Source organism: Formica exsecta, unplaced genomic scaffold (assembly GCF_003651465.1).
Source record: "Formica exsecta isolate Colony F162 unplaced genomic scaffold, ASM365146v1 scaffold2, whole genome shotgun sequence".
Classification (NCBI taxonomy): Eukaryota; Metazoa; Arthropoda; class Insecta; order Hymenoptera; family Formicidae; genus Formica; species Formica exsecta.
The window spans coordinates 3,896,519-3,912,247 of NW_021849297.1; the positions used below are offsets into that span (position 1 = coordinate 3,896,519).

Here is a 15,729-nt window from a genome sequence, read left to right on the forward strand (position 1 = left end):
CCGATGCATTTCGCAGGAAATACATTTTCGCTATTAGCGATATCGACTGTGAATATATTCACGTATAACGAAACATGTATCGTTAGTCGGCCTGAAAGTCGATAAGAGCTTCAGGGCGACCTTATTGTTATGGGCGCGGGCGATAAAAGCGAACGAATGCGCGCGGCTATTTTTCTATGCGAGAGAAAATTTTCGCGACGGAGGAAATGGCAAAGGGTGGGAGTGGAAAATGTTCCTTAATCAAAAGAGTGCAAATTGCGCTCTCAAGTACTCTGTTAGTCTCTGCTCAGCATTGAAACTTTTTTACGACGACTACGCGACGCGAAAAGAAGGAAATCATTCTCAATCAAGGGCGCTTCCAGCCGCGACATCCGATTGCCATTAATGACATTTGTCCTTCGCTCTTTGACAAACGTTCGGCTGTGATTAAGCCGGGATACGCGCGCTCGATCGGCTGTACAATGGACCGTATTAATGGCACAGGCAGATACATACAAACTTGTCATGTTCCTTCCATATGGCGTCGCAAAACCGTATCCCGTCATCTGTTCGGTCGTTGCGTTCACATGGCTGATAATTCCTAAATCATCGTAAACGCATAGGATTCTATTTGAACATGAAGCTAAAATTTTCTTACTTGCGAATTTTACTATTAAATACTACGAGATATCTGAATATGATTGATTAATAGATATTAAGAATACATTTGTTTAGATCCTTTGACATATCTCTTTTTCTAAAAATTGTTCTACATAATAAAATAACATACTACGGTTTTTTATTTTGTTTGTAATAAGGATATTTTGTTTATTTTCAATTTTTGCGCAGGGATGCAAAGATATTTTATTTACGATAAAGATTTAATGTGTGCATTTTTAATATAAAAAAGAAAAGTACTTATTTTATTTGATTATATAAATATTTTTAATAAAAAGAAGATCATAATTTCTTTAATATTTACATAAGATTAATTATTTTTATATTACATAGTTTCGGTGGGTATTAAAATATCCTTATGTGTAGGAAAATTAAATCTGATTGAAAAGTGATTTAAACAAAACTTCCTTAATTCTTTAATATTAAACATTTCCATGAAATATATACGAAAAGCCATATGCACCGGCATTGGAAATAAGAGTTTTAACAATAGATCGAATATTAATAATGTAATCGCAAAATTTGCACGAATTTTTATCTCGTCGCATCTTGTTGCGCTTATTTCCAATCATTCTGTATTCGCTCTATAAAATCTCGACTAGACATTACATATTTTGCACGACGATCGCGAGTTATATGGAGGTGGGATGCTGAGTGTACCGGCGCGACATCAACGCATCGCATTGCACTTTATATTTTCAGCAAGAGCGCGACACAAGTCATTAAACAGGCGCGACCGCAAAAACCGTACGTGGCCTTTTGACACCGCATCCGGTACTTCCCACAAGTGTTCTCGATTTCATGGAATTTCGATATTCGTCTTCTTGCGTTTGGTTGCAACGGCACGACATTCCGCGTAATTAATCGATCGCGTTTCGCGCTGCTGTCGGTCGTATTTGTTACTGCGATGTACATATTTTATCGCGCCTAATGGGAAAATTGCCGTTGTTGTCAGCTGATTAATGAGCATTTTCTCGCACTCGACGCTCAATTAATACATCGCTTCCTGTTTTCACAAGACAACGAATGTCCATTCATATCTCGCGGATTTAATAATCGAATGCAGTTTCCGCAGCTCGCATTAATTTGACTAACTGTAACTTATGGCAGCTTATATATTAAAGATATGATATATAGACACTGAAAATGAGAGGTGAACGGAAATTTAATGTCGAAAGTAATCAATTTAATGTGCAATTTTCTCTATATTGTTGTACTTATTATTTCTGTCTTGTGAAGTATATGTAATGTCTAGTCGATATTTTATAGAGCGAATACAGAACGACTGCTTCTGAAATAAGCAAGCCCGAGCTGCGATGAGATAAAAATTCGCGCAGATTTTGCGGCTACATTATTTTAAATCCGCAATGTAGCGTGTAAGATGACCATCTACGCGGGGCATACTAATTATAGCCGGGCGTATCGGTTGTTTTTACAATAGAAATAAACGTGCTTAATTGTCGGTTTTAAAGAACGGCGTAAGAAAGCCGTGGCCTCTTTGATACGGACCCTGATTAATCGCGACCGCGCAGTTTCGTTAAACAGGCCATCCTGAAACGAACGACTACGAATGATTCGCTGAAACTCGAACCATTCGCGCGTAATTCACGATTTTCAGCGAAATCGAAACTACGGACAATTATGGTAAATGATATTGTTACACGGTATTAATTATCAAGGAGACAGCACATTAATATTTGATTCTTCTGTGAAGTTTGAATAGTTGTTACTTTTACAAAGTTTACCTCGATGAGTTCTGTCTTTTAACATTGTAACAATTATTACAACATTCATTATTTCTTTACGTATTATAAAGCTTTTTACTTCATTATCTTAAAAGTTTACTTTATTAATTACTTTTATACTTTAACGAAGATTGTTAAGAGGAGTAATGCTAGAACTTATAACTATGACATTGTTATAAGAGATATACTTATCGCGTTGTGCTAGGATTAAGCACGCTTTGTATAGAAAATTGTTGACAATTGATAAACGTTTACATTGTTATAAGTCACAATTTTTCTCGTAATTTTGCGCCGCGTTTGCGTCAGCGGAAACAAGGCAGGGTACGTACGTATCGCTCACTTAAAGGAGATCCGCGGTATGGATTCGCGGAGGATTAATTTCCTGGTGCTTGTGTGCGCTCTCGAATACTCGCGGCGTGCACGCCAGCTGCAATTTTCCGAAGCTCGATAAGAGCTTAAGGAAGTTTTCGTCTAGGATCACGATCTCTCCTCGTCACGAGAACGCGAAGCTTGACGTAAGAAATACGGGCGGCCACCGCGCTCTGCTGATTCTAGCTCGCGTTTACGTTCGTGGAAATTACTGTGAAAAGAAAAAGAAGCTCCGACGAGAGATCTCCACCACACGATACACCCGCGTACGACCTTCCTTTTGCGATCGGGATTGCGGACGAGCCCAGACTTTTTCTCTAAATTATGACATAGACGTTACACGTTGATCGTTTTACGCGAAATATCACCGGTTATATTGCTCCGGATCGGGATAATAAATTTTTTTAAGTCTTCCACTTTATTTTGATTTTATCATTTCGTTTTCTATTCCGATGTAATAATTTTGATTATAATTTGCGATAAATTATAATAAAGGCAAAGCATGTTTGAAAATTACTATACGCGAGATTTTATTTGCCGATATTACCGCTTTTAAACAAGTGCAATAAGATGCATATAAATTATGCATATAGTTAAATCGTATAAAATTTTATTAAAAAAATAATTTATTTTCGAGCATGTGATATCGACATAAATTGAGAAACTTTTAGCAAATATTTATCGTATCTACATTACTCTTTCATCGTTTAAATCCAGCTTTTAGATCAAGCTTTTAGATTTTCAGCAAAAACCACAGAATCTCATGGTCCAAAGATCTATCCAGCAATGTTCGTGCACAGTTAAATTATGAATTTCGATAGATTTTCTCGTATCAAACAGATATTACGGTAATGATATTCTCATAATGATCAAATGTGATTTGAATATTACATGATTCCTCTTTTCCTCCGCGTGCCTCGATACCGCGATTATACTAAAGTATTAAACGAGAAGCAACCGAATTCGTGACAGCATCGCACTCTTTTTCGAAAACTGTTAACGATCCGAAATAGATTCATGGTTATACGGCGGAGAAATCGTTGCGCATGCATTGGATATGCAAATAAATCCTACCGTAGTTTGAACAGAATCGCGTTTTTTGTTCTCGAATCCTAAAAATATCAGCGTGATAATTGACATTATGATAATTTCCCATGCGAATCATCGTTGCGCACACGAGTAGCCAGCACGAACGAGAGCAGAAAGTTAAACTCGCATATTGTAATTTTATTGAAGTATCGTCGGAACGATTCGCGAAAATTTTATGAACAAATATTAACCAAGATCCTTTGCGCAGAAAGCTCTACAGTTTTTTTTAATTACATAATAAGAAAGAAAAAGATTTCAAAATATGTTTAAAATTTGAGATACCATGAATTTGAAATGTGATTTCTGAAATACAAAAATTTGTAGTTTTTAGTGGATTATACATGATATGCCAGATATCATATTTTATTGATTCTTTAATTAATTTCAGAGAACAAGGGCTTGCTAAGTCTATCAAGATATATTAATATCCGCTTATATCGCAAATACATAGAGACATTTAATTTTATACATCGATGCCTTTTCAAACAAAACCAAAATAAAGAACATAAGACGCCTCGTATTCCTATCTTTTTTTTCTACGTGCGTTTCACTTTAATTACATTTCGATGAGAAATATGGATTCGTGCCGTAATTATGGGCATCCATTAAATACACTTTAGTTAGAGCGATGGAGGTTGAAAAACATACGACTGTGTCAACATTCTGCGATACCTGTGCAAAGAGCCCGACCGCGTTGTTAATTATTCGCCCCAGTCTCCGTTGTCCTGCGACATCGTTCTCCATTTCCGGTTACAAAGGAATCTACCATGTATATCTTCTCTGTTTGGATCTAGTTAACTCTGCGAGAGGCGTCCTCCGTCCCTTTCGCGACAATAATTGATACTGTTATATGTTGAAACGCGCGTTATACTCGAACGAGACCTCTAACTGTAATTAAACTGCGCGTTTGACGATTGTTAACGGAATGTTTGCTTTCATTGATCCACGTATAATTCTTGGGTTACCATTGAGAAGCGTTTCCTCGCGTTTTCCTTCAAGATTCAAAACTGTTCTCGTCGCTTTTCTACGCAACTGTATCTATTATTTAATAACGAGTGCCAGCTGTTGTTCAAATTTAAAAGAATTATCATGAAACGCTTTATCGCGCGTATTATTAAAGAACACTGAAAATTTAAACCGACTGTTTAAAAATATCGCAGACAGGGCTTTTCCGTGCTCGCACGTAGCTTCAGTTTTCTCACGTTCTCTACTCATAAATCGCATTTTCCGCGGTATTCCGAGGAGCAGATGGTATTCTTCGTCATTTCTCGTCGTTGATTAGAAAACTTTGCCGTCGCCGACCGAGCAGACGCCGTACTTGATTTGGCTTTAATGCGATCTTTCGCGGCAACAGCCGTGGAGCTCGTAACCGCTTCTAACAACAGCTTCATCGCTTGAAGAGAACGAAACGGATGGCACGAGCGAAGGACAACGAAGAAACTCGATTATCCCGCCATTCTTTTTCACTCGCTAACGAAGAAGCTGCCATTCCGTTAATTTAATTTGGTCCGAACTTCGATTAAATCCTTTTAACGATAAAAGCATTCGCGATTTCGATCTAGCACTTACGAGACGGATATTAAAGATTGTACACTACGGAATTTAGGGCGTAATATTATTTAGACATGATTGTGTAGTAATTTCTTTCTGTCTTGAATCGTATAGGAGAAATTGGGCCGTGATTTAATTCATACGATTTTTAAGAAAACTTTCGTTCATGAATAAAATTCATACCAATCTCTATATAAAATGATAGCATAGGACAGCATGATCGACGGTATTTTCCTTTAATGTATGTAATGTCGGTATTCAAGCACAGTTTCGATAAAGTCATGTTTAAGGGATAGTAAGTCATATTTTAGAGATGATATGTCACCTTGATAATATCGACATCGACGGCGTTATCATAGTGAAATGCCTGGTTGAAATTGATATCCTTTGACAGCGCAATCGATCACGATCGTTCCATCGCGATCGCTTATTTATTCGTCCCAATTTTATGCTAGACATTATCATTTGTTTATTATTACGATAACCGTAAATTTATACCGTAGCAACCTGCGAAAACATTAATAATCAGACAGTAGTTTCGCACAACTCGCATCTTCAGTAATATTCAGTAACTTTATGAATGCGAAAACAAGACAGAACTTATGACGTGATAACGTAAGGCGTAAGGAACAAAATCGACGAGTTATCGCAGGGCGATATCTTATGGTAGCCACATTTTAGGGGGGAAACTTGACTGTTCTCGAGCAGGCAGTGCAATCGATCGTGCCCTTCCTTGACAGGAATCATGTTCTTCCGCGACGCAAGATAGCGTGCGGTCGTGATACGTGCAATATCGATATCTATCTTTCTCTTTCTCTTTCTCTCTCTCTTTCTCTCCCTCTCTCTCTTTCTAGGAAATTCGCCATTCAGGGCGCCATTCAGTTCGCCGCGATATCGCCGCGTATATTCCGGAGTCGAACTGAAGTCTCTTCATACCCTTCTCGACGGCACCCTCGATTCTAATCTTTTTACATCTCCCACGCAATTTCCCCTCGTCTTTCGCAACGACGATGAAAATTCGTAACGCATAGACGGGAACACACACACACACTTAACACATATACAATACGCCTTGCTCGCCTTGTCCCTCACACTTTCCTTTACGCGTGTCTAACTTGTTCCCTTCCGATTAAACAATTTTTTTTTTTTTTTTTTTTTTTTTTTTTTTTTTTTTTTTTATCAAATCTTTTGAAATAGCTTTGTATACTAAGTTTTTTTTTTTTTTTTTTTTGTTGTAATTTTTTGTAATTTTCTCGTACACGCACCTCTCGATACAAGCAAGAGTCTTTAATGATATGACGATGACCGTGGTATGACATGATATGATATGATATGATATGATAATGAGATGATTAATGTGACCATGACCATGATTTTCTTACCATGATTTTTATATCTACTTATTTGTTGCACGTTGTTTGGTGCGTCTCCGTAAGCAGTATGAGGCGCTCGCAGATCCCCTGGTCGTCGACATTTCGAAAAAGTATCCCTATCGTATAAAAAACAGAAATAGAAATAACGAGGAACTTGACACGACGCGAATATATCCCCTTGATTTTTTTTAACCCTCTAAAAGCGTCTCTCGACCCTTCCAAGCCCTTGGCTCGAAAAAAATCGGACGTTTTGTACGAAAGCAATTTTTTTTTATTTTGCAAATTGTTTAGATTAACATCATAATATATCAATTGCAATATTTTTTGAGGAGATCATCAATATTAAGGACAATTGAATTAAATTAAATAAGTTTTTTTAATTTGATATTTTTTATATGCGCTGTTGTGCGAATAAATCTCTACGTTTTAAAGACTGTCTATGTGACATCTAACGTGTTTTAATAATCGCTAAATATTTTTCTAAACTTAATTCGATTATTTTGTATTAATGATGCGGTTTTTATTTCTCAGTATTACTGAACGTCATCGAGTTTTACTTTTATTTTAAAAGTCTTTGAAAAAATAAAGCGTTAATTATAGAATATCAGTAGCAGCAGGTTACAGCTATTGATGTCTACTTTCGTGATAGTAAAATAAAAAAAGCGCGAGGTAAATGAAGGAAAATCCACGAAACTTTCTTTCGCTTTATCGCATTGAGGGAGTCTCGGAAATTAATTAAAGCGTGTCTCGCGAAATATAACGGCCGATTCAGAGAAAGAGAGGGAGAGATGGATGACTATTGTGCGTCAAAGAAATAAATAAGGCCGCCGTCGATGGGTTCAGGGTGATGGAAGGGTTCAAAGAGAGAGAGAGAGAGGAGCACAAAGAAGCTGGCCGGTGTCGCCCGGGGCGGAAGAATCGGGCTCTCTTCATCTTCTATCTAGTTCTCGATGGAAAATCAATCTCCATTCGAAATACCGTTTATACACAACGATATTCGAAAACCTGTCGGAAAATTAGAAGCGTAAAGAACTAAACGTCACGATCAAGAAGCATTTTTTTGGTAATTCGAAGCTGAATGAGACGGGGATAAAAAATATTTATCCTATAATTATACCTTCTGATAACGTGTGAATCTCGAATGTTTTTTCACGCAAGTTTATCTTTGTTTAAATAAAAATTCTTATATTTCGATAAATATAATGCAATATAATATATGATATAACACCAACGGGAACGCGCTCTCTTTTCCGTTTTATTTAAATGAATGAGATTGTCGTGGCACGAAAGAATGGGTAATTCTCTCTTCCCCTGATATCGCGCCCCGGCGATCTCCTTCGGAGTATTCCCCACATATGTACACTTTTCCCTTCCTATATAGCGTGTACATATATTATACGTATACGTGATATAGAACGCGTAAGCGCGCGCGTATTATATGTGCACGCGCGCGCAAAGACGAAATGTCGGCCCAGCCAGTCGGCTTTTTGCGAAGCGCTGGCAGTCTGTAAGTTGAGTTTAATGCATGTTGTTTTGTCTGTCCTTGCATGCAGGGATTCGGTTTTGTAACATTCGCAAATAGTGCTGACGCGGACCGGGCACGTGAGAGGCTACACGGCACCGTGGTTGAGGGCAGAAAGATTGAGGTGTGCATGAACTTTCTTATACTTATATATATATACATACATATATATATACATCGCCATTAATCCATTTCGTATAGATGTGTTTTCTTTCAGGAAAGTCGAGTGGGCGCATTTCAAAATGCGCGCACTCGCCGTGACATAAAACGGCGACCACGATGTAAAACTCGATTCGTCCGATCTCACGATAAATTTACAATAGATTCATTCTCAAAACGCGAATTTTTCATCGAGTAAATATGGTGGTCGCCCGATAGTTCTAAGTCAGACTCTTCGAGCCGACGAATGTCCATCTTTCGCACCTGTCGCGATTATAAAGTCCCTTCAATATTTATCGCCTCATAATTAATGATATATGCGAGGAGCTATTATTATTAATTCATTGACGTTAATATTTCAGTTTATTATGAATGCTCTCTGCTTGCATTCTAGGATATAAATGGTGTTAATGTCAAAGATGGACACGCGTGCGATCCGAAGACTGTAGATGTAAGAAACTAGAGTTAAATCGCGATAAGATCGAGATGTCGGACTGGCGACGTAATCGTAGATCATAGATCACCGTTTTACGTGAAACGGCTACGATTCGAGATATCGACAATCCGTCTCTCGCGATTCGACGGAGCCTTTTGTTCGGGAGAGAGAGACGGGCTAGATTGCGGTAATTAACCAAACGCGAGGTAATTTCGTGGGCTCTAGAATAGAGAGTTGAATTGTGCGAAGAGGCGGGGAGGTGGGGGAGTCAAGAGTAAGAGATTTCTCTCGTGGCCTGGATCAAGCTGATTGATGGCCACTCGATTGGATCGACGAGTGGCGCGCGAGCCACCGATTGGCGAACCTCGATCTCCGTTCGAGAGCCTCGAATGATCAACAAGTTCTCTTTTCGATTGACCGGCCACTTGGTCGGTGAAAATTGGTACGGGAGAAAGTCCTTGTCGGACGATTTATCTGCGAGTCATTTCATACGCATATTTGCTTTTTTCTTTTTTTTCTTTTTTTTTTTTTTCTATCGCAATACGCTATCTTATAGATTTTTGAAACGTGCGCGCTTATACATTTGTGAGGATTCGCAACAGAAAGTTTTTTCATTAATGTATCTCGAGCTCGGAAATTATCTTCGCGTAGTCTCAAACTAACTGTATTCCACTCGATAGTTACGCATGAATTTGATAAAGCTCCGTCGGATCGATCGGAGGATAAACGAGGCGATAAAATATGGCAACGATTGTGTCAAAAAGTGGTAGACTTCACACTTTCATTATATCATGTTTTAAATAGAAGGATATAATATAATATTAATAATGAAATAAATTAATTGATTAATAATTTATTTATTTATCTTATCTCGTGATTATTAATTTGTAATTAAAAATGATTGTATACATAGCGCGTAATAATTCTGTTCTTGTTGCACTGAAAATCTTGACATTTTCGTCTGTAGTACAGACAGCTCTCAGTTTTGATCATCGCGCATGGCTTTCATAGCTCTCGGCTGCCACCGCGATAACCGCAGCATCTGCTGCGTCGATGCTGATACCAAACAACAACGGTTTAGCCTAATTGAACAACTCGATTAGTTATCTTCTCTGGCGGCCGGAGCAGGTCTCATACACGTCGCGTGAACCATCGCTTTAGTTTCATTTAACTGACAAACGCGCCTTCGAAATACACCGTTTGATATTACGTAAATACGCGAATCGAGAATCTTTCGATTGTCTCTGTATCTATTTCAATTAAAATTTAATATCTCGGTAAAGCTAATAAGATTTGTCGTCGTCCATTTCTTTCTTCTCTTCATGCTTTGAAAGGATTGTCGAAAGAACGACGCAAGGGAAATTGCTTCCGAGAAGATCCGCCGCGTCTTCCTCTGTCGTCATTATATAGCTTTTCGGACGTAATAGGATTATATTCTTAAACCACGGTCAATGATTACTTCTTCGGATTTGTTTCGATTCGATAGTAACGTCTCTGTTTGATCAGGAGATCTTTCTTACGGCAATTTTAATGGTTCAATTAAAAATTGAAAATCTCTAATCTTTTAATAAACGATAGTTTCGTAAGATCGTACGAATTTTCGAAGCAAAAATTTCATAAAACGAACGCATTTTTCTATTAAATTGTCAAACAAAATTTCTAGTGACAGATCTCGAAAATAACGACAAAATACCGTTGCCAATCTTCTCGCCTCGAGAATCCTCGAGTAATACCCAAAGCGAATAAAAAGAGACGCATCGGGGTTGCTTGCCAACGCGGATCTGGAACGTCACATTGAAGTGTCGAACGTTTTAAATTCTCGTTTGCATTACTGTCATCCTCGGTCTGAGAACGATCTTGTTAAACAAGAAACGGAAAAAGATTCGCGTTGGCGGTGCCTCGGATGCAAAATGAACGAAGTTGAAGGGGTGGACGCGCTCGAAACAATGCGATCGTCGAACGACAAGTAAACGAACCGCATACAAAGGAGCTGGAAAATCCGCTAGTTGAACAATCCGGCCCGTTGTGTGGCTGGTTCGGCTACTGTGAGAAACAAAGTAACCAAAAGCGAAGCAAAGCAAAATAACGGACAATCGCAAAATACGGTCGTATCTCACGCAGATCTCCTGTTGTCCCATAGAGAGCTTCTGCGCGAGACAAAGAGAGAGTAAAGAGATAGAAAAGAGCGAGCGAAAGAGACTCGTACTGAGAATAGTTGATTGAAAAATCTGAGAGAGCGAGCGATAGAGAAAAAGAACAGATGATCGATCGATCGGTCGGTCAGTTTGTCTCTTTCGGGAGAAAGAGCGAGAGAGATTAACAAACGGGCATATCGTGGCTGATCGTGGGACACTGAGGGGGCCACTCGAAAAGGACCTCGCAAAGTGTCCGAAAAGGTAAGGAAACCAGCAGGATATAATGAGAAATGCAACTCGCACTGCCCGCTCTCTCACGCGATACACGAGAACCGTGCCGCGGTCGATTTTTCACTTGTAGATTAAGTCTTTCTATGTTCCTTTTCCTTTTTTTTTTCTTGTTTCTCTTTTTTGTTCGATTATTTTTCCCACACTTGTTCCGCATTTCTAACGTAAATTAATGAAATTTCCCGACTGTTTTTTGTCGGAAGATTACATTTTGATACGTGTGTGACAAAGTATTCGTTCAGAAAAAGAGTCAAAAATTGCTTTTTTAGTAAGTTACAGATTTGTTTTCTAAGAAAGGAGAATATATTTTTTTTTATAAAGGAATTATACGTTTTTATCGTGTAAAGAGATATTTTAAAGTTTGTGAAAAAAATAAAATATAATTGCGAATACATAACTGCTGCATGAATACTTCGTCATCCGCGAATTTGTTTTAGTTTCATTCTTTCACGATCTGTATATTTTTTTTATTTAACAACATGTTTTTAATCTCTTTTCTTTTGTCTTTTTTCGACCGGCACGCGCGTAGCGCTTACTTTCTCCTAAAATAAAATTACTTACAATTTATGGTATAATGAACGAAAAAAATAATAGATTTAAGATAACAATTATGTAAGCTGTAGATGTAAGGTAGTAAAACGCACAGAGACTCAAGTACTTTCGCAAATGGCAACCGAGACAGTCGAAAAACAGTACGTTACGCGTGATAATGGCATATTAATGACTTTTCTTCCACGAGCAATTTGCATTTTATTTGCGATCGAATTTTAACAGAGAGAAAAGCATGTAACACCTTTTCACATCCACACCATCGTCAATTACAACGTGAGAGCAGTTTTAGAACGATTATATCTCGTACGTCATCACTTTTACGCGACGACATTTGACCCGTTTTACTCAAGTACTAAGTACCCAGGTCCTTTGTTGAATTTTCTAAGAGCCGCCGTAAAGAGCGAGAGGTTAAAAAAAGGCGCGGAGGCTAGAATGCCAGTCGGGAATAACGAGATGACAAAGAATGGTAAAAAAGAACGAACTCTAACGAGAATTCTTTTACGCGTAATTTTCTCACGAACGTGACGTAGCACTTTAATTGCGGAAGAGATTAGGGAGGGTTCTTAAATTAGAGACCGCGCCTTTTTCCCCCCTACTTTCTCGCCGTTAATTTCCAGTCGACGAAGTTCCGAAAAGGACGCGGAATAAAAATTCGCGTACGCGAATTCTGGCAGAAATTTCTCGAAATTCACGTAAACCGATGTGTTCATTGTAGCAATTACGAGGAGAGAGTGGAAGATTTGAGGAGAAATGCAATTAGCCATTGCGAACTTCTCGCAAAGTTTCCCGTGGGAGTACGGTACTTTATTAGCTAATCTCTCCCGAGAGACTTTTTAATTGCCGCTGCGATTTTCTATTGTCCGGTTCTTTTTTCAGTTTTAAATAATTCCAGACATTAATTCGACTCAATGACTATAGGGAAATTGGACCTTTGAATATAATGACAGCTCTAAAATCGGTTTGCTCGAAAATTGATCTTAGATATCGATTAAATGTGTGACGATGAGACATATTTCGCATTATTGCCTTCTTCGAAATAACGACAACAGAATCCGGTAAAAATTTTTTTTTCCGGGATGACAAGCGGCAGCAAGCTACGCGTATTCACATTTCACGCGCAATTTAGCGCACGGTCCGCACCCTTCGATGGGAAACGAACTCGCTCATTCGTGAAATTTGAGGTCGCTCATTACGACATGTTCATCCGCGATGTTCATCATCGATATATCCTTACAAAATTAAGGAAATTGATGGATAAAACTGAGAAATGGAAATTTAAACAAAAATTAAAATATCGAAAAATTGAGGAAAAAGTTTTTAAAATGCACAAGAGTTCCAAATATATAGACAAATAAATTATATAGATTATATTATTTATAAATCGATGGCAAAGAAACAACTACATAATGACAGTAAATATCAGACGTAAATGCAAATGTTACTTTTCATGTGTATAAGTTTTTCCGAAGCATGAATTTTCTCGGAAGCATAATTCATATGAAAAATACACGATACTGGAAAGTATACACAAATTGCTGCAATCGGCGAGTACATCAAGAAAAAAAAAAGAGAATATTATTTTACCTTAACCGGGAAGGCAGGACTTTTACTCGCCGTTATTAATCTCTAACACGCAACTGAACTTTTTGCCACCGAACACGTGCTTTGCATCGCATCGACGAATTCATTTATTGATTCCAGGTGTCTTTTTATTTCGCCCCGTTATCTCTGCCTACGTCCCTTGCAACGAGAAAGGTGGAGACGCGAATTCCGGAAGGAAACGAAGGGGTGACTTTCGATAGTCGAGTATCGAACTGAGAGACGTTCGCGCAGAAATCATCGTGCATTTAGAGACGCGTTTAAAGGGCTTGTCGTAGCGCTTTTATAACGGGAGGCAAGATGCTCGCGACATTAGATATCGCATTTAATATTCCATTATTTTAACGAATATCTTTTGCAATCGTCGTTTTGTCCCGAGCGTTGACTCGTTATATCACTAAGGGTTCGACCGCGTCTGTATTCTTGTCTTGCGTCGACTTCTCCCTCTTTCGCGTTTTCTCTTTTTATTATTTTTTTTTCCAGTTTCCGAGCGGTAGATTTTTCATGAACGAGTTGTGATCCTTACATGGTCGAGTTAGATCTGGAAGATATCTCGCGATGCGGGAACTCGTGAACTTTCATCATAATCGCGTTTCGTGGAATTGAAGTGTTTTGGAAAACTGAGCACGTGCAACGGAATTTTCTTAACTGTGATGAAATTTTCGTTGCTGCTCTGCTTTTTTTCTCATGATTGGCAAATATAAGATATTAAAAGAAGATGATCTTTTTCCTATCTATGTTATTATTTGTCGAGAGATATCATTCTTGCCAAACATTTGTCTCTGATAAAAAGCATTAGATCCGTCGATAGCGCGCAAAAAGCGTCGCGTGTCGTGTGGAAAATCCACAGAGAACGTTTGAGCGAGTCGATCGAGTCCGGTGATAAGCGCTTATGGCAATTCAGCTAGTAGGATCTAAGGAACAACCTCGAATACATAATCCAGCGCGATTCATCGCTCGCCATGACAAATGACATAAAGGCTGCGGAAGACTGAAATTACATCGACCCGCTGGTAGGTGAAGAATGCGGATTAACGAGCAAGAAACTGCTAGGAAAACGACAAGAAATCTCATCGAAAGAAAAGCTTTTATATATTCTTAGCACAAAGCTGATTCCGGGTCGAAGTCGCGAGAAGGGATAATGACAATGCTAATGCCGTCGTAAGACGATTTATGTAAAATAGACAGGGGAGATAGAAAGAGATATGGAGAAAGCGAGGACGAATTAATAAATACCCTGCGAGTTCTGTGATATACAAATGCCCGAGAAATTTCTCAGGATGCTTTTGACCCGTGTGCATCTCAAGAAATGCAATATACTTGAATACGTAAGTAATGAGATGAAGAAAGAATATTATTCGTGTTGTTATCGAATAATGAGTCTAACGTGCATGCATGTTATATGTGCACTACAATTTACAAGTAGTTGAGAAAAAATAAGCACAATTCACTTACGTGCAGAGCGTTATGTATCTTATTTGTATGCATAACTTTTATTTACATATGCAAGAAAAATATTTTACGTGACTTATCGTGCGACGCATGAAGATTTTTAAAGAAATGAAAATTTTCAAAAATCGAAGAGCTTATATATATATACATTAAAGCCGCAAGGGATCGAAAGTTATAGTTGCTGCACGTGAATGCAACTTAACGAGCTCGGCCTTGGCGAAACGACTATGGTCGGCTACGAGTCGGAAAAAGCTCTTCCTGAAGATGCAAAGGAGTAGTCGACATTCTGGGTCAGTGACGACGACGACATCACCCGTTGGGGGAGGAGCGACAAAGCCTTACGTGGTAACGTGCAAATATAGCGCTAGTAGAGGCAAATCGGCGATTAAATCGTGCATGAAAAATTCATATATGTCCCGCAAAGGGATCTGGGGAAAAGAGCATTTCCATGGCTACGATTCTGTAACTTCGAGTATTCAACCGCGGTCAAGACCCAAAAAAGAATGTACAAATAAGACAAAATTTTTTTTTTTTTTAATTTCAATTGCATCTCATGTTTGAGCCATACAAATAGAACTTGTTCCCTCAAATTTTCACGATTTTTATAGTTGAATTAAAAACTATAAATAAATAAAAGAGAGAGTGAATTTTTTATATCAACTTAATTATTTTCTATATTTTTATAATGAAATTTGTCTTTAAGAAAAGAGTTTAAAAAATTATTAAAATAAAAGAATATATCTAGAAAAAGAGAGAAAGACACTCGTCGATTATCCGCATATATCAACATGGTTTATCAAAG

The 15,729-nt window shown here is 38.2% G+C and overlaps 1 protein-coding gene across 9 annotated transcripts in view; it reads left to right on the top strand.

Annotated features, from left to right (window-relative positions):
* LOC115234522 (RNA binding protein fox-1 homolog 2) overlaps positions 1–15,729 on the top strand; it is a 262,018-nt gene that overhangs the window by 183,621 nt on the left and 62,668 nt on the right. For 8 of the 9 annotated variants that reach the window (XM_029805663.1, XM_029805664.1, XM_029805660.1 and 5 more), the window contains one exon: positions 8,338–8,430. The exons of the other annotated variant lie outside the window; for it this stretch is intronic. In XM_029805663.1, coding sequence (XP_029661523.1) covers positions 8,338–8,430 — 93 coding nt within the window. The remainder of the gene's footprint in view (positions 1–8,337; positions 8,431–15,729) is intronic. 9 annotated transcript variants of the gene reach the window in all.